The 17,622-nt window shown below is 51.7% G+C and overlaps 3 protein-coding genes across 3 annotated transcripts; all 3 read right to left on the reverse strand.

Annotated features, from left to right (window-relative positions):
• Positions 1-3,122: 3,122 nt before the first annotated feature.
• THITE_2091498 (uncharacterized protein) lies at positions 3,123-4,036 on the reverse strand (the record flags this gene model as incomplete). The annotated part of the gene is made up of 4 exons (XM_003656283.1): positions 3,123-3,452; positions 3,507-3,573; positions 3,630-3,851; positions 3,918-4,036. The coding sequence occupies 4 exons, from the start codon at positions 4,034-4,036 to the stop codon at positions 3,123-3,125; spliced, it is 738 nt and encodes a 245-aa protein (XP_003656331.1).
• Positions 4,037-12,137: 8,101 nt separating this feature from the next.
• Positions 12,138-13,436, reverse strand: THITE_2120786 (uncharacterized protein). The gene is made up of 5 exons (XM_003656284.1): positions 13,348-13,436; positions 13,168-13,275; positions 13,086-13,106; positions 12,811-12,999; positions 12,138-12,696 (listed from the first exon to the last, which is right to left on the reverse strand). Exons 2-5 carry the CDS (start codon positions 13,229-13,231, stop codon positions 12,320-12,322), a joined length of 651 nt encoding a protein of 216 aa, XP_003656332.1. The 5' UTR covers positions 13,232-13,275; positions 13,348-13,436; the 3' UTR covers positions 12,138-12,319.
• Positions 13,437-13,914: 478 nt separating this feature from the next.
• Positions 13,915-16,245, reverse strand: THITE_2120791 (uncharacterized protein). Its single transcript, XM_003656285.1, has 3 exons — positions 15,349-16,245; positions 14,143-15,280; positions 13,915-14,089 (listed from the first exon to the last, which is right to left on the reverse strand). Exons 1-3 carry the CDS (start codon positions 15,427-15,429, stop codon positions 13,926-13,928), a joined length of 1,383 nt encoding a protein of 460 aa, XP_003656333.1. The 5' UTR covers positions 15,430-16,245; the 3' UTR covers positions 13,915-13,925.
• Positions 16,246-17,622: the final 1,377 nt, after the last annotated feature.

Below are 17,622 nucleotides of genomic sequence, written 5' to 3' on the forward strand. Positions count from 1 at the left end.
GAGCCTTGCAATGCTCACGGGCGCCGGACTTCCTCAGAACCTGTGGCCAGAGTCGACGGTTGCAGCTGCGTACTTGCACGGCATAAGCCCAAGTCGCGCTCGCAACTACCGCTCACCGAACGAGGTGCTCGACTCTTGGTTCAGACACTGGTTTCGCTGGTATCAGCCCGGTCTCGTGCATTCCCTGACTGCCGACCTGCGCCCTAACTGGGGCGGCGTTTATGCGTACGGCTGCCGAGCGTACCCGCTGACGAAGGAACGCGAAAAGGGGATTGAGAGGCGTGCTGGGAAGGTCAAGCCCAGAGCGCACATCGGGTATCTTGTTGGATACAGGGCGTCCAACATTTACCGCATCTGGGTACCGAAACTCAGGAAGGTCATCACAACGCGCAACGTGACCTTTGACGAACGCACGTTCTACCGGGAGGGAGAGGAGCAGCTTGATGCTCAATCGGTGGCAGTCGCCAGAAAGGTTGTTGAGCTCATCGAACTCCCCATAGAGCCTCGGGACGCCGAGGCAGTGCCGTTCGGAGTTACAGATGCCCATGAAGACCCAGTGACGGTTCCCGGCTCTCCAGGACATCTGGGGGGTGTGACTGAACGGGAACCGGAAGGGCAGGCTCCTCCCCACTCTCCATCCTGTCTGGGGGGTGCGGAAGTACTCGAGCATCGCGGCCAGAGTTCGGGTGAGGAGCCCACTGGTGGTCTTTACACTCCAGAACCAACACCGGAGCCGCGCCAGGAACGCCCGGACGGTTTTGGAGGGAGCGGCCCCCCTGCTGATCACGGTGCTAGCAGTGACAGCAGACCGGTGGGAACTGCATCATCGGAGGCCCCTGATGCAGTTATCGGAGACGCCAGTAGCAGCGTCGCTGGCGGCACAACTAGGAGTGCCAGCCAGGGCAGCACGACGGCAAGTGCTGCCGCAGTCGATACTCCTAGCAGTGAAGAGGAGGTCGACCGCCCTGGCGATCAGCCAGAGGCTCCAGACGACTGGGAAGACGCCTCAAACCATGGTTCTCAGCCTGATTCTGGAACACCCGCAGCCACGCCAGCGAGGGAGAAGCGCAAGTACGTGCGCAAGGTATACGGACCACCAACTCGTTACTCAAGACGGATCCGTAGACAGTCTCCCGGCGGCGGTGCAGGCGGAAGCGGCGGTCTGGTGTGCTTCGCAGCCCCCATGTACCATGAGGAGAGCATCGACGTACCAGATCAGCACGCGTGGCATTCGTTCAGCCACACATTTTTGGATGACCCTGTAATCGCTCTGCAGGAGGGCGACAGCATCCAGCACCGCACATTGCATGCGGTTTTCGCGGCGGCAGTCCGCCAACATCGTGACGCGCGTCCTGGGGCAACGCCAAGCAGGCCCCGGGTGCATTTTGACGACCTCGCCAAGCTTCCTAAGCGCTGGAGGGATCTCGCCAACCACCCTCAAGGGCCCGAGTTCATCAAAGCGGCTGAGGAAGAGATTCGCAATCTCGTCAACAGGAAGACATGGCGCAAGATTCGGCGCGAGACCTTCAAAGGAAGACCACTCCCTCTGAAGTGGGTTTTCGTCTACAAGTTCGATCAGAATGGCAACCTCGAGAAGTGCAAGTCTCGCATCTGCGTTCGAGGCGACCTTCAGGAGCTCACTACTCTGCAAAGCACTTATGCAGCCACACTCGCAGCGCGCTCGTTCCGCACAATGATGGCTATCGCCGCGCAGTTTGATCTTGAGGTCAAGCAGTTCGACGTAGCGCAGGCGTTCTTGAATGCGGACCTGCCTGAGGGTGTTGTTTGCGAGATGCCTGAGGGGTTCGAAGAGCCTGGATTTCTTGTGGAACTGCAGAGAGCTCTGTACGGCTTGCGAGAGTCTCCGTTGCTCTGGTACCGAGAGTTCTCCGGCACACTTCGGAAGCTCGGCCTCACAGCTTCGCCTGAGGAGCCATGCTTGTTCTTCGATCGCCAACGGCGCGTGCTCGTGCTGTTCTACGTGGACGACTACCTAGTCTTCTACCACAGAGACCACGCGGAGACAGCTCAGAGGATCATCGACGCTCTGAAAGCGAAGTACGAAGTGCACGAAAAGGGGGACGTGGCTTGGTTCCTGGGCATCAGGGTGATCCGCGACGGGCATCAGGGTGATCCGCGACCGCGCGCAACGCAAGATCTGGCTCTGCCTTGACCAGTACATCGAGAAGATTGCGAAGCGCTTCGGTCTCGCGGATCAAATCACCTTTCCAAGCATCCCTCTCCCTGTAATGGAACTCCGCAAGTTCACTGGCACTGCCACTCGAGCGCAGATCAGGCTGTTCCAGGAGCTTGTTGGATCGCTACTCTACGCCGCGGTCGTACTGCGCGCGGAGGTCGCGTTCCCGGCATCGTTGCTCTCGCACTTCCTGACGAACCCCTCGGGGACACACATTGATGCTGCAAAGCATGCAATCTCCTACCTGTTTGGCACGCGCTTCCTCGCTATTCAGTTCGGGGGTGTGCCGCAGGATGCTGCTCCCACGCAAATCTTGCTCATCGCAGGGGACGCGTCGCATGCGGATGATCCTGATACGCGCAGGTCGTCACAAGGCTATCTCATCTCTCTGTTCGGTGGGCTCGTTCATTGGAAGGCTGCGCGCCAAGATACAGTCACCACCTCGTCTACGGAGGCGGAGCTCCTCGCTCTGTCCACCGCAGCGCGGGAGACAATGGCGTTCAAGCGTTTCCTCAGCGACCTGCAACTTGAGCTGGGTGTGCCTTGGACTGTGTTCTGTGACAACACGCAGACCATCCGGCTCGTGGTGGGAGAGAACGAACGCATCAGCACTCGCCTGCGTCATGTTGACATCCACAACATGTGGCTGCGTCAGGAACACGCGAAGGGATCTTTCGAGGTCGCGTACTTGCCAACTGCTGAGATGCCTGCAGATGGGCTTACGAAGGTGTTGACTCGCCAGAAGTTCGAGCACTTCAGGGAGCTCCTCAACCTGCAGGATGTGCGTCATATGGTGCAGGGAGACGATCAGGGGGACAGGAACGCAAGGCTTGAGTAAAAAACAAACTAAACACAGGAGCGCACGCCGGCGCAAAACAGACTGGGGGGTGCCCGCACCCGCGAAACAACAAACAACAACGCGGAACTACTTGCCACCCTTCTTCTTCTTGGGAGTCATGGCGGCCAGCACCGCCGCCGCCACACCACGCGCCAGCGCCTCCGGGTCAAAGCCCGGAGCAGCCTCCTCCTCGCTCTCGTCCTCATCCTCGTCCTCCTCCTCGCTCTCCTCCTTCTTGGCCTTCTTGGCCTTCTTGGACTTCTTGGTGGGCGCGGCCGCCTTTGCCTTGCCCTTGCCCTTGCCCTTGGCGGGCGCGGGCGCGCGCTCGTCGTCATCGTCGTCGTCATCCTCGGCGTCGGCGTCCTCGCCCTCCATGGCGAGGAGGGCGCGCAGGGTGGCGCGCAGCGTCTTCTGGTCCTACCACACACAGTCAGACTAGCTCTTTTCCTTTGTCTTTTCATTTGTACTCACGAGATTGGCCTTGGGCTCCTGGCGCCCCTGCATCAGGGCCAGGAAGTGCTTGGCGGCGGGGAGCACACTCGCGGGGCTGATTCATCAGTACCGTGCGCCTTGCAACTGTGCTGACAGACTTACATGGAGCGACACTTCTTGCCGCGCGCACAGCGCGCGCACCGGGCCGCTTTGCCGGGGGCCTCCCGGCACTCCCCAGAGCTCTTGCCGCGCATGGCGGACTTCAGGCAACCCAGGCAGGGCTGCTCTCTCAGGGCGCCCTCCTCCTCCTCATCCTCCGAAGAGGAGGAGGAGGAGGAGGGGGGCGCCGCACGCTTGGAGGGGGTCTTCGGCGTGGCGGGGGTCCTGCTGCAAGTGTCAGAGACGCGGATGTACGCGCCGCGCCAGTCGGGCAGATTGTGGTGTGCTCACTTCTTGCTGGCGCCAGCGCCAGCCTTGGTGGGGGTGGCCGGGAGCGGGGGAGGCTTGTTCTTGGCCGCCTTGGCGGCGCGGGCCTTCTCGAGAGCGGCGAGGCGAGCAGAGGACGGCATGGTTGTTGTTGTTGATGTTGTTGTTGTTGCTGATGCTGCTGCTGTTGCTCGCGGTCTGCAGAGGAAGAGTTCGGGAGATGGTTTGAGGCGCACTCACCATGATTAAATACTTCCAGGAGTGCAGCCATCGACCGGCCTGCGGCACTGCGGTATTGTCTGCATGGCGCGAATGCAACAATGGGTAGCAATGGTGGGCGTGCATTCAAGACGTTGGGCAACAAAGGCCACAATGGCACACATGCGAATGATCGCAATGCTCAATTGCGCAACCTGCACCCACAATCGAGGCGGCACGATTCAAGATACGCGCCTGAATGGAGGATGGGGATGGAACGCGCTGCGCAATTGGGAACTGCGCACAATGCGATCAATGGCGCTCGCAACAATGCCAACGACAGCGCCCCTGAATGTCAACTTTGGCGCCCCTGGGTCTGACCGCATTCAGCGCAGCACGCAATTCGCCAACGCACGCGCCACAACGCGTACACAATGGCGCGCGGACAACTTGCACAATGGCGGCGGCTGCGCGCAATGGTGGGATCAATACCGGAGGCCACAGTTCAATGCGCCTGGCAGTGCGAGCTCCAGAGTCAGTGCCCAGCATGCGTGTTCCACAGACAGCCTCCTGAGAGTCTGTCTGGGGGGTGTGTCGCGTGCTAGTGCACACGTGACTCTATCTGCCAGGCTCCCTGCGCTCAGGGGGCACATGTCAGCTCTGCCCACACATGTATATAGACCTCGGCGCTCCTCCCACCCAGCTTGAGAGGAGCACCTCTCTCAATACACATGCCTCTGCATCCTGCATGGCCCCACTTCGCTGCTCTTCTCAACCTAGCCATTTATAGAATAAGTTTATAAAGATTAGAGAAAGAATAGATAAGCTACCCTTTCTAATCTCCGTTTTCTTAAACTCCTCTAATTTTATAAATATATAAGTAGATAATAGGTACTAAAGCTATAGAGCTATTAGCGAAAGAATATATTAACGATTAAAGATTAAGTAAATAAGCCTATCAACTCCCTATACCCTAGGCATTGTAGTTAAGGGAATATAAATTATAAAGAAAATTATATATATCGCTTAGGTTATAATAGATATCGATAGGTAGATCAATACTACTATATTCTATATAGTCCTAGGACTAGCCTACAACGTTATTTTAGAGCTCCTTTAGATAAACTACTATAGGATTGTACTAGACCTAGCCAACGAGGTCTTTACCGTCAATTTATAAAGCGGCTTACAAATATATAAGTGCTCCTTATAGCGAAAAGAAACTAATACTACCCTAATTATAGGCGTAGTATTTATAGGCTTAGCCTATAGGGTATAAAAGAAGAAGTCTAAAGGAGCCTAAGATATATTCCTCGTTACTAGTATCTATAAGATAACTACTATACTAGGGGTGGCCGTCTCCTAGCCTAACGTCGACCTAGACCCGAAGATCGCTCTACTAAAGGAGCTACGAAACTTCGCTGACCTCTTCGACAAGGAAAAGGCGAACGGTCTACCCCCCTATTAGGAGGAGGCCGACCATTATATCTATCTTAAGATAGACCTAGACGAGAAACTTCCTAAGCTCCTATAGGGACCTTTATATAATATACCAAAGGACTATCTCCTAGAGATTTAGAAGTAGGTCGTAGACCTAATAGACAAAGGATAGATCCGAGTAAGCTCCTTATTAGCGGCTACCCTAGTCCTCTTTATAAAGAAGCTAGGAGGGGGATAGAGGTTCTATATAGATTACTAGGCCCTAAACAAGATTACTAAACAGGACTAGTACCTACTCCCCTTGATTAAGGAGACTCTCTAGTCCCTAGCTAGAGCTAAATAGTTTATAAAGCTAGACGTCAGAGCTACCTTCTATTATATCTAGATAGCTAAGGGGGATAAACACCTTATAGCGTTTTATATAAGGTTTAGGCTATTCGAATAGCTAGTCTACCTCTTTAGGCTTATAGATACTTCTATAATGTTCTAAAGATATATTAACAATGTCCTTGGCCCAACGTTAGAGGACTATATAATAGTATACCTTAATAATATCTTAATATATTCGAGCAGGAGCTAGAAGGACTATATAAGGAAGGTATATAAGGTCTTCTAAAGGCTAAGGGATATAGGCCTCAACCTAGACCTTAAGAAGTATATATTTATAGTAAAGGAAGTTAAGTACCTAGGGTATATTATAGAGATAAGAGTCTATATCTACCTTAACCCTAAGAAGATCAAAGCTATCTATAAGTAGGAGGTACCCTATAGAGTCTAAGGAGTATAGAGCTTCCTTAGGTTTATTAACTTCTATTACGACTTTATCCTTAACTTCTCTGAGAAGGCGGCCCTATTGATACGTCTTACCTATAAAAATGTCCTATTCCACTAGAGCAAGGAGGAATAGGAGGCCTTTGATATATTTAAGGCTATATTTATATCAGAGCTGATCCTCGCCTAGTAGGATCCTAAGAGGGAGATAATTATAGAAGCGGACTATTCTAGTATAGCATTTGGTAGATACTTATCTTAGTAGAGGGAGGATAGGGTCCTTTACCCTATAGCCTACTACTCTATAAAATTAAACTCTACTAAATGTAACTATACTATCTACAACAAAGAGCTATTAGCTATTATCTCGTACCTTAAGGCCTAGTCGACGGAGCTTCGAAGTGTAGTAGCCCCCTTTACTATCCTAACCGACTATAAGAATCTTAAATACTTTACTTAGCTATGTCCAATTAGCGAATAATAGGCTAAATAGGCGAAGACACTCTCTTTATTCAACTTTAAGCTAAAGTACTAGCTAAGATCCTAGGCTTTACGTCCTAATACACTCTCCTAGTACAAGTAGAACGAGCCTAAAGACAACTAGCGTATCGCCTAACTACTTCCTCTAATCAAAGTATATTAGACCAACGTATAGGAGGAGGCTAGGCTACCTATAGGAGAAACGCTCTTCGAAGATAAGTAGCTCGCTACTCTATAGAATAAAGGTATTACTAGAGACAAGCACTACGTTTACTAGCTCTAAGCTGTCTACGACGAAGCTTAGAAGTTTCCTAAGGAGGCGAATATAACGTAGACCTAGATCGTAGACTACTCCTTTAATATATAAAGCGTACTTTAGTTCTATAGCTATCTCTAGCTCCCTATATAAGAGCCCTTGACCACTATAATTATTTAGCAGATTTATAACTTGGCTATATTGGGACACCTAGGGCGTAATAGGCTATTTAAAATACTCTAGAGAGATTATTACTAGGACCTTATATCGTCTAATATAAAGTAGTTTATTAGGAACTATAATTAGTGCCACTAGAGTAAGATCTCTCGATAGCTATGTCAAGGGCTCCTATAGCCTTTGCCTATCTCTAATCGCTTTTAGAAATAGATCTCTATTAACTTTATAACCGACCTCCCTATAAGAGACGAAGGAGCGCCTAGCTACCTTATAGTAATTACTAACCGTCTCTCTAAATATATATAGCTCGAAGCAATATATTCGATAGGAGCGGAAGAGTATACCCTTCGATTCTATAACGTATAGTAGCATTTCTATAGGTTTTTAACCTAAATTATAACCGACTATAGGTCGGACTAGCTAAGTAGATTCTAGACTACGTTATATAAAGCGATAGAGGTAAAGCAACTTCTATCGACTTCTCACTATCCCTAGACGGATAGAGGGATAGAGCGGATCAACTAAGAGGTATAGGCAATCCTCTAGATCTTCGTCTCCTTTATATAGTACAACTAGCTTAAATATCTCTTAGCCTACTAGTTTATACTCAATAATAGAGACTCGTCTATAACTAGAGTAAGCCCGAACTACCTCCTCTATAGGTTTGATATAAGCCTTATATAGCTTATTACGATCTCGACGACGTTTATAGCATCTTTAGAAGATTATATTGCTAGGTTCCTCTATTACCTAAAGGAGGGGATAGAGTAGACTTAAATAGCTATTATATATATATAGTAGCGGTAGTAGACGAATATAAACCGCTCCCGCCGCCTAGCTAAGAGGTTCTAAGTAGAGGACGAGGTATAGCTCTCTCTATACAATATAAAGACGAACTGCCCTAGTAAGAAGCTCGACTAGCTAAATACTAAGTATAAGGTAGTTGTAGTACCGACCTTATTAACAATGACGTTCGACGTACTAAGTAGTCTATACCTAACCTTCTATATTGACTTAGTTAAACGAGTAGCTTCCAACCTACTCTTTTCGTAGAAAGTTATAGATAAGAGACTAGACCCTATATAGGTTATATCGAAGGAGGGTATTCTTTAATAGAAATATAGGGTAGAGGTAATCCTTAAAGCTTAGAACGTAAGAGGGAGAGGGAATAACTATAATATATACGTTAAGTAGGTAGATTACAACAAACTAATATAGGAGCTTTTAGAGAACTTCCTAGAGACTACTATACTCGATAAGTTCGAATAGGAGTAGGGAGATATATAATACAATAATAGGCTAGTATTGAACTAGAGGAGGAAGGGGAAACGTCGTATTCGTATATAGACTACCCTATAAAGACTAGCTACTTAGACAAATATAACTATATAGGTATAGGAAAACTATAATACGCCTAAGTCTAGTTATCCTCCTAAACCTAGATAGAATAGAACTATATATAAAAAAACAATAGGATATACTAACGGCGTTACTTATTTAAGGTCTATAACGGGACCTATATTAGTAATCTCTTCTTTATCTTCGAATAGATATATAGATAGAGCAGGTATATAAAGGGGTAGAGCAGCGACGTAAGGGGTCTAAAGCAAGGGCTATATATACGTTTGACAGATATATAGTATATCCTCTACTAGGGAGGAAGGGCGTCGACTATAGTATAGGTTATAGGCGGGGGAACGTATATAGAGAGAATAGTAGAGGCGAGACCTCTAAGGGGTATAGATAGGCAAAGGGGTAGTAAACGCGATAATATAGTCCGCGAAGTGTAAATTCGTCTCTAGGACGGTTGTCTAAGACTACGCTATAGTATAAACAGCCTCTACGATACGCCGATTCTCTCGCTAGGAGGAATTAAGATATTACACTATATATTTAACTAGGCGGCTATAATACTATATAGCGAGGTTGTTCTAAAGAGCCTAGTATAGAACTAGGGCTTTTCACTAGCCTAGGGTCGAAGGAGATGAAAGGGAGGCTAGAAGTACGTCGAATACAAAGGTAGAGTATACTAGAGACCAATGCTATAGGGCTATACTAATCGCGTTATAGAAGCTATATACGAAAGTACTAAATTATAGCGTTAAGATAGTATAATAGGCTAGCTCGGTCTTAGTCTTCTTCTAAGTAGGCTCGGCAATGGCTTAGTTGTCGATATAAAACTTAACTAAGCGTTTTAAACTAGTATATAGAGAGGCGTTCGTTGCCTAGAGTACTAGATCCTAACGACACTTAGTATAGGCTTTAATATATTCTAAGTAGCTTTCTCCCTAGCTTTAAATGTAATCTACTAAGTTACTACGAAAAAGCTACTCAATATAATTGAGATAGACGTCTCCCTCCTCCTTCGGGAGAGCATTATCCTTATTATTAAAATCTCCCTCTACGATATAGCTACTAATAGTATAACAAAAGGAATTACTACAATTATTATAGTTCTATCTAGGACGCTATTAGCTTCTAATCTAGGGCTAGAGCAGGCTCGATATAGGGTAATGTATATTACGATCTTAGTTATCGTCCCCTCTAGGACGACGTCCCTCGTCGTTATCTCTAAGAGAAGCGACTACTACCAACATTTTAGTAAATAAGTCTTGGGAATATATTAGAATTGTAAAAGAAATAGGAAGCTACTATAGAAGGCGAAGCGAATAGATAGAACGTATACGAGCTATATATATAGAGGAGGCGGCTAAGGGACCGAGCGAATGTAAAAAGGAAAGATTATAGGACAAGTTAGGCGTAAAATAGAAATATAGCGAATATAGTTAGTAAAGTAGTTGAATATATAATAACGACGACGGGGCCAATATAATAGAAGTATAGACGCTAGACAACTATATAGCTTATATAAAAAGAGGCTAACAATATATAAGGTAAACGCTTAATAGAGTAAGTAGAAGGCGAGAAAAAACGTAAAGGGTAGAAGATATATATAGGATAGAAGTACAATAAACAAAGAATATATATAAAGCGAGATAAAGAGAGAAATGTCGATATATAAGTAGGAGGAAGACAAAGTCGTAGAAGTAGGGAAAAGGCGTATACTAAAAACGAGAAAAGAATATAAAGAGCGAGTTCGTATAAAGGGAGGGGTTTTATTAGCAATGGATAGAGGGTTTATTATATCCGATTAACGGATATACCTTATACAATATAGCTATTATAGAAGAGAGCGTAGAGCGAGGAAAGGGCTAATTAGCATCCTATAAAAGCGAGGTAAATAAACAACCTATAGCTAGGCAATAGGATTATAGGTAGTAGCGCTAAACTACCTAAATATTAGGTTAGACATCGGCGTTCGCTATAATCGACCCTACGCTACACCAAATCTACACCTAGCGCTACGCTATATATACCTTAAACCAACTCCCTATTCGGGAAGGGGGGGGTATATTATAGACCAGGCTATACCTAGGCTAGGTATATAGGGCTATACCTAGGATCTATAGCGGTCCTATGACGGGCCTACCACGGGCCTAAGGCGGACCCGCCTCGCGCTCGGAATAACATTGGCCCGAGCCCCCTATACGCGAGCCCCTAAAAACTCTGTACGCGAGAATCGTAGCCTATACTTCTCCTTTTCTCTCCTTAAGGTAGTTGAATAGAACATCGTACGCTTATCTACAGACGCTATAAGGCCAGCACGTTATAGGGCACCACAGCTATAACGTAGGCACCACGGCTACAACGTGGGCACCAGGGCTACAACGTAGGCACCAGGGCTACAACGCAGGCACTAGGGGCATACTATAGGTATCGGGGGCATGCTATAGGCACTGGGGCTACAACGCGGGCACCGGGGGCATACCGTAGGCACTGGGGGTATGCCGTGGGCACTGGGGGCATGCCGTGGGCACCACGGCCACAACGTGGGCACCAGGGCTATAACACGAGCACCAGGGGCATACCATAGGCACTAGGGGCATGCCGTGGGCACTAGGGGCATGCCATAGGCACCGAGGGTATACCGTAGGCACTGGGGCCACAACGTGGGCACTAGGGGCATACCGTGGGCACTGGGGCTACAACGTAGGCACCGAGGGTATACCGTGGGCACCGGGGGCATGCCGTGGGCACCAGGGGCATATAGGCACCGAGGGCATGCCGTGGGCACCACGGCTATAACGTAGGCACCGGGGCTACAACATAGGCACCGGGGGCACAACGCAGGCACCATAGCCACAACGCGGGCACCACGGCCACAACGCGGGCACCGGGGGCATGCTATAGGCACCAGGGGCATGCCGTAGGCACCGGGGGCATGCTGTAGGCACTGGGGGCATGCCGTGGGCACCAGGGCCACAACGCAGGCACCGAGGGCATACCAGGGCTACAACACAGGCACCGAGAGCACAACGCAGGCACCGGGGGCACAGCGCGGGCACCGGGGGTATAACGCAGGCACAACGTAGGTAGGTAGGCAACTGTAGGAGCCGTAGGCCGGGAGGCAAACCGTAGGCCAGCAGTTCGCACCTCAGGTAATGTAGGTAGCCAGTAGTAACAGTAAGCAAGTCATATGATGTAAAAATGCAGACAAAAAACCCACGAGCCCGCGAAGCGGGCTCCAAACCCCTAGTGTAAGTGTAACTGCTCTTTTCGTGTCAGAGTACAATGTATATGAAGGTAGGATGCAGAAGCAGCACCGAACTACACTAAAATAAACAATACTGTCAAGCTCGTCATTAAAATCATTACTGACATTTCTGAACTCCCACTTCATTCTTTGTTGCCTTCCCTACTGTAAGGGTCTTGTATGCTAGCCGGTTGCAACAATCGGCTTGCTACAACTGCCCCTCAACACAACCTCCTTGGCGGGACTCACCACCTCAAGCATGTAAACTTGACGAGCGGTGGATCGCTAAGCTGAGTGCGGACGAGGTAGGCACAGGGAGAAATAGGGGAAAGGGGAGTAACTGGTAATGGGGTTCAGGGGCTTTTAGGGGTGCCGATCTTAAGCAGCCCCAGCTCTCAATCAGTAAACCACCTCATTGAATACAGAGCAAGCCGCAATAGAAAGTCACCTGTAAAGCAAGGCCAGAATCCAATTCAGCCACATACAGGCTCCCTCGCCCCGTTAGCGAGTTCACACAAATTTACCCGCCAGCGCCACCAGCCCGCCCAGCCCGCCCGCGCCCCCTTCCTGGCCCCCGAGGCCGCGGCTCTTGAGGTACATCTTGAGCGCCATCTCGCCCGCCTTCATGACGGCGCTCTGCTTGTCCGCGCCGGCGGCGACCCGGCCCTGCGACGCCTGCGCGTCGAACAGCTTGGACGCCTCGGCCATCGCCAGCCCGACCAGCGCGTTCTGGCTCTGGTTGTGCCCGCTCGGCGACGCGCTGGACGAGGTGAAGAGCTTGAGCGCCTGCATGGCCGCCGCGCTGCCGAGGCTGGAGGAGGAGGCTTGCTCTTCGTGGTGGGAGGAGGAGGACGAGCCGAAGAATTTGCGGTGGGATTGGACTGCGTCTGTTTGGTTGGGGGGATGGGGATGTTAGCATATTGTGCTAGCTAGGGGATGATGGTTTTGGGAATGGAAGTACGGGGGCGCGGGGGGCGAAAGAGGGAGTGAGAAAGGCGTACCCTCCTCGTCAATGTCTTCCTCGGCGACCTGCGACATTGACTTATTCTGGAGCAGCTTGCCAATCACGTTGGAGAAGAAGTCTTCGTCTTCCGGCGCGTGGCTGGCTGCGGCCGAGGCAGCACCATGCAGGTCGTCGTCGCCAGGGTGCGGGTAGCCGCCGCCGGCGGGGTAAGCGCCGCCGTGGGCCACTAGCGCGCATGTGAGCTGATATCATGGAGCAAGCAAGACATGGAACTTGTGCAAGAGACGCCTTGTGAACGCAGGCCGGACGTACTGTTGCCGCCGCCCTGGTGTCCTAGATGGCAAGACCGTCAGTAGCCTGTGGAAAGGCTCGCGCAGAAAGGCCCATCACTCACCCTCGGGACGTTCGTCGTCGTCGCCGAACACCTTCTCGACTGCCTTGCCGAGCAGCTTGTCCATGTTTGGAGGAGTTGTAGAGTCGTAGCGTTTAGTGGTGCTGGAGTCTGGCAAGACGGGTTCAGCAACTCAATGTTTTGGGAGCTTGGTAGTTACCCTCTCCTCCTGAGGTGACTGACCTCCTTTTTAACGCGTCATAGGAACCCGCGCTGTTGCCAGGCAGTGGAGGGGGGTGGAGAAAGAGTAAAAGGAGTGCCCAGCTGAGCTATTGCGGGGTAAGTGACAAGGGGAGCTGAATCAGGGAGGGGAAGCGTTCAGGTCTCCAAGGGTCCTGAATGAATGGAGCCCAATTGGAGCTGTAACACGTTTCCACACGTTGCTCCAATAGCTGCTCGCGGGATACAGCTTCCAGATGCTCCAGATGAAGCCATCGGCTTCCCAGAACGAACAGCGCGATGATGCTTGACGTGAAGCTGCATTTCTTGGCCCATCTGCCGGACTTGGCCGCAAGCACAGCACCACAACCGGCAGACGACCTGGTTATCAGGCAGCCTCACTGTCCATGCTTTTTGAGCCGCCACACATCTTTCACGTTGCCCACCGGAATCTCCTAGATGCGAGCCAACGAGTGCGTTGCCATCCAAGAATTGTCCGTCTTAAGTTTTGTCTGCTGGTACACTCTGTGCCGCCATGGCAGCTGGCATATGCAGTTCCCATCCTGTCACACTTACCCTAGAACGCAGACCGGCGAATGCCGCTAACCCGCAGTCTCAGTCTCGTGGGCATGATGCTCGGTGGCCCCAGCAGTGCCGGTGTGTCCGCTCTTCTTCTTCTCCTTCTTCGCCCACCGTAGCCCGCAGGCATTGCAAAGCGTCTTCGGCCCACTGGGACCCTTTCGCCATTCGGGAGACTCCAATGTCCCTAAAACTAGCAATCAGCGTCGTCAATCTCTGAGGCAACAGGGCCGCATTTACCGCAATCCGTGCACACGTATTCCTCCGCCAATTTGAGCTTCTTCTTCTTCTCCCCTGCCCGCTGGTCCCCCTCCTCGGAAGTGGCGATGCCGGCCTCCCCCGTAATCAGGGACGGGTTAGGATTGCCCGTCGAGATACCGCGGCTCCTCTCCCCTTCTTGGTACCGGAGCCCTGTGAGCATCTCGATCGTGTCGGCGCGGCTGGCGGTTGCCGAGGGGCGACGGGTGCCTGGAACGGTAGTACGCTCGGCCGTCCCGCTATCTACGGACATACGCCGCTCCTGCGGCAGACCGGAAAATTCCATACCCGGTTGTAATGGCATTGCTCCCAGGGGCATGCCGCCGCCGTCAGACGGCGTGGCCTCCTGGCTCTGAAACCATGCCCTCTCAGATTCCTCGGCCTCCTCTTGCTCTTCCCTCCGGAGCTCGGCAATCTTGCGCTTGAGCCGCTCATTCTCCATCTTGTGCTCGAGGAACGAATCGAGCAGCGCCGCATTCTTGGTGGGATACGGCCTGGCCATCATAAAGACGGCCTGGCAAAAGGGCGTCGGGTTCTCCGGGTTGGGCGCAAACTTGGCAGCGGCGATGTGGCCGTGGCCAACCGCTTCGAAGACGGCATAGGTCCCGTCCTTCTTCCGGAGCCTGTAGAAGATGCGCAGCGGCGTTCCCGAGGCGATCGACTCATTCAGCTCCGCGGTGAAGACGCCGACATCGTCCGGATGCAGCAGCTTCTGCATGAAAATGCCACGGAGCTCGGCAGGCCTGTAGCCCGTCAGGCGCTCGGCACTCGGCGAGACGTGTTTGATCCTCCCATTGGCGTCCAAGATGTGCAGCACATCCTGCAGTTCCTCGACCACCTTGGCCGGCCAATTACGCCGCTTGGTGAAGTCGGTGAGTGTGCCCGGGTTGCTGGCACTGCCGGCGCCGACGCCTTCCCGGGCCGGGTTGGCCGTGTTCTCCGGATTGGCGGCCGTGGAATCGGGTGGCGAGTAAGATGTCGAGGATGGTTGAGCTGACGCCGTGGCAAAGGACTTTGGCAACGGGCCGCTCGGATCCAAACTCATGGCCATGGCTTCGTCGAGCGCAAGAAATAGGGAATTGTCCAGCAGCACGTGCGACTGTGCTGGATCGATGTTCACCTGCGCGGCCGAGTGGCCATAGGGGTCAGTTGCGTCGGGATGCTCCGCAAGAGAATCGAACGGCGGACCTGCAGCGCAGTGATGTCTGGACCAAGGCCCATGGGCACTCCAAAGGTGAGTGAAGAGACCGCCGGGCAAAGAGGATCCATGGGGCATGATGATGGCAAAGAAGGCGCCGAGGCAGTAGCAACAGCAGCAAAAGCAGCCGCAGCAGCAGTAGCTGCAAGAGGACGTCGCAGTAAGGGGCCAAGAACAAGTGTTTCTTCTAATCTAGTGATACCCATTGTTGAGACAGCAAAACGATAAGACCAGAAGACGAGACACGACAATCGACAAACGCAAGATGGAAGCAGCTTCCCCTCATGTGCGGGAGAGATGTCGTGGAACAGTTCATGTGGGCTGCAAAGAAATGGAAGCTTCCAAGCTTTACACAAGCACAGCAGTGGGCGTACTTCAATGGCAGAGCGACCTCCACCGGTGGTCCAGGCCCGTCAACCGTGTTGACTGGGCGCGCGGCGATCACGGTACGACAGCGGCGGGGGCGGGGCTCGAAGGAGAACGGATTGGCAAAGGGGGGATGGGAACTTGGTATTCCACCATGGGAATCTTCAGGCTCCCCACTCCTCTGCAGTTCGAGACCTCGAACCAGGTCCGTCGGCGCCAATGGATCAAAGCCAACCAACGGCAGCGATGTGTAGTACCAAGCTGGCACACAGCTTGGCGGCGTTGCCGCTTGTGGTACCGTCTCACTCGGCCGGAGAGGTTACTCCAGGCGAGATGCCGAAGGATGGATCTGCAGGGAACGGTGCACTAGAATTGCCTTTTTGAAGTGCGGTCCAACAACGTTGGATGATTTTTGGTTCGGGGATTGATGAGAAAGGTCTGCCTTTTTCGTTTGTGATGAGAGAGAAATTTGCCTCGCTAAAATCCAATTCAATCACCAATGCGTAATTCTTTTATCCGGCCAGTGAGCAGCCTCGGTTGCTGCATCTCCATGCAACAATCCAGGGCCCAAGACCGCATGGGCGGGCTACCAGGCCTTCGCGAGCCCACTCGGCTAGATGCATGGCTGGAGCCATGTTTGATTGCCAGCACGACCAATTTGCGTTGACCTGAGTTGAAGTGAGTCCAATTGAGTCCAATTGAGTCCAATTGAGTCCAATTGAGTCCAATTGAGTCCAATTGAGTCCAATTGAGTCCAATTGAGTCCAATTGAGTCGAATTGAGTCGAATTGAGTCGAATTGAGTCGGATTGAGTCGGATTGAGCTAAATTGGGGGCTTCGGACCCTTGGTTTGAACGAGACCTGAGACTGCGAGACGGTAAGCGTGATCGGGCGGCCGGGCCGAGCCTGCCCAAGACCGAGCCATAGCCGGGGAAGCAAGACAACCGAGCCAGAGTCGGATTGCCCCGGCGAGGCCGGTCGGAAGGCGGCTCCCTGGCTCGAGCGGTTGTCCAATCCGGTGGGCTGCGGTGGGCTTGGGAACGGCACCGGCCCCCCTGAGCTTCGCTTCACCACACATTATGTCGCGGCACCGTCAAGTGTCTTGTTCGTGAGAGCCCGAGGAATTAGGAAAATTTGTTGAAGAGCGCCCTATGACACACCTGTAAGAGCCAGAGAAGGATTGGGAATGTTGCTCGGTAGTCGCTGCAAATAGTCTGAGTTTCCTATTCTCAAGTCAACATTATTCTCGTTGATACGTTCTCGATCCCAACTTCGTTGCTGTTAAAGTGATATTGAACTTCATATTCCCCGATTGGCCTGTCAAATTTTGCTCTTGTGCTCTTACCGTCTGACTTCGGTTGCTTGTGTTTCTTAACGACATCATTGGAAACGAAGAACTGGCCTTGTTATCAACCTTCCCCTTCCTCTCTAGCTATTAGTAGAGAGCAGATCCTGCAATGCTTGCACTAGAGAATGAGAGACTAGAGGTGATGACGAGGACTACCTCTGGGAGGACTTTCTCGCGCCAGATCACACATCTGCCAGTGCTCCAGACCAGGTAGACGTCGACGAATTTGTTCGGGAGCTGATGCGGAATCCCTGAGCAGTCCCAGGTGAGCAGGGTAGGCCCTGAGGCTATACGAAGTGTCTTTTAAAACGCGGGCCTGTGAGAAGGAAACTTTGCGATACACCCTCAACAAGGCGCGCAAACCGCTCGGCTCATGTCTTTCCTGACGAGGTTCCTTCACAAGGCGCCTCCGAAGGCTCACAACCAAGGCTGCTTCGACGGCGACGTGCTAGATGATGCTCACCTAGTGTGGCTCTGGCGCCAACGATCTGGCGAGGCACGCTTCGACAAGTCCGAGCTTAAGGGAGGTCGTTCTCGCTTATCAGGCTTG

Source organism: Thermothielavioides terrestris, chromosome 5 (assembly GCF_000226115.1).
Source record: "Thermothielavioides terrestris NRRL 8126 chromosome 5, complete sequence".
NCBI classification, from domain to species: Eukaryota; Fungi; Ascomycota; class Sordariomycetes; order Sordariales; family Chaetomiaceae; genus Thermothielavioides; species Thermothielavioides terrestris.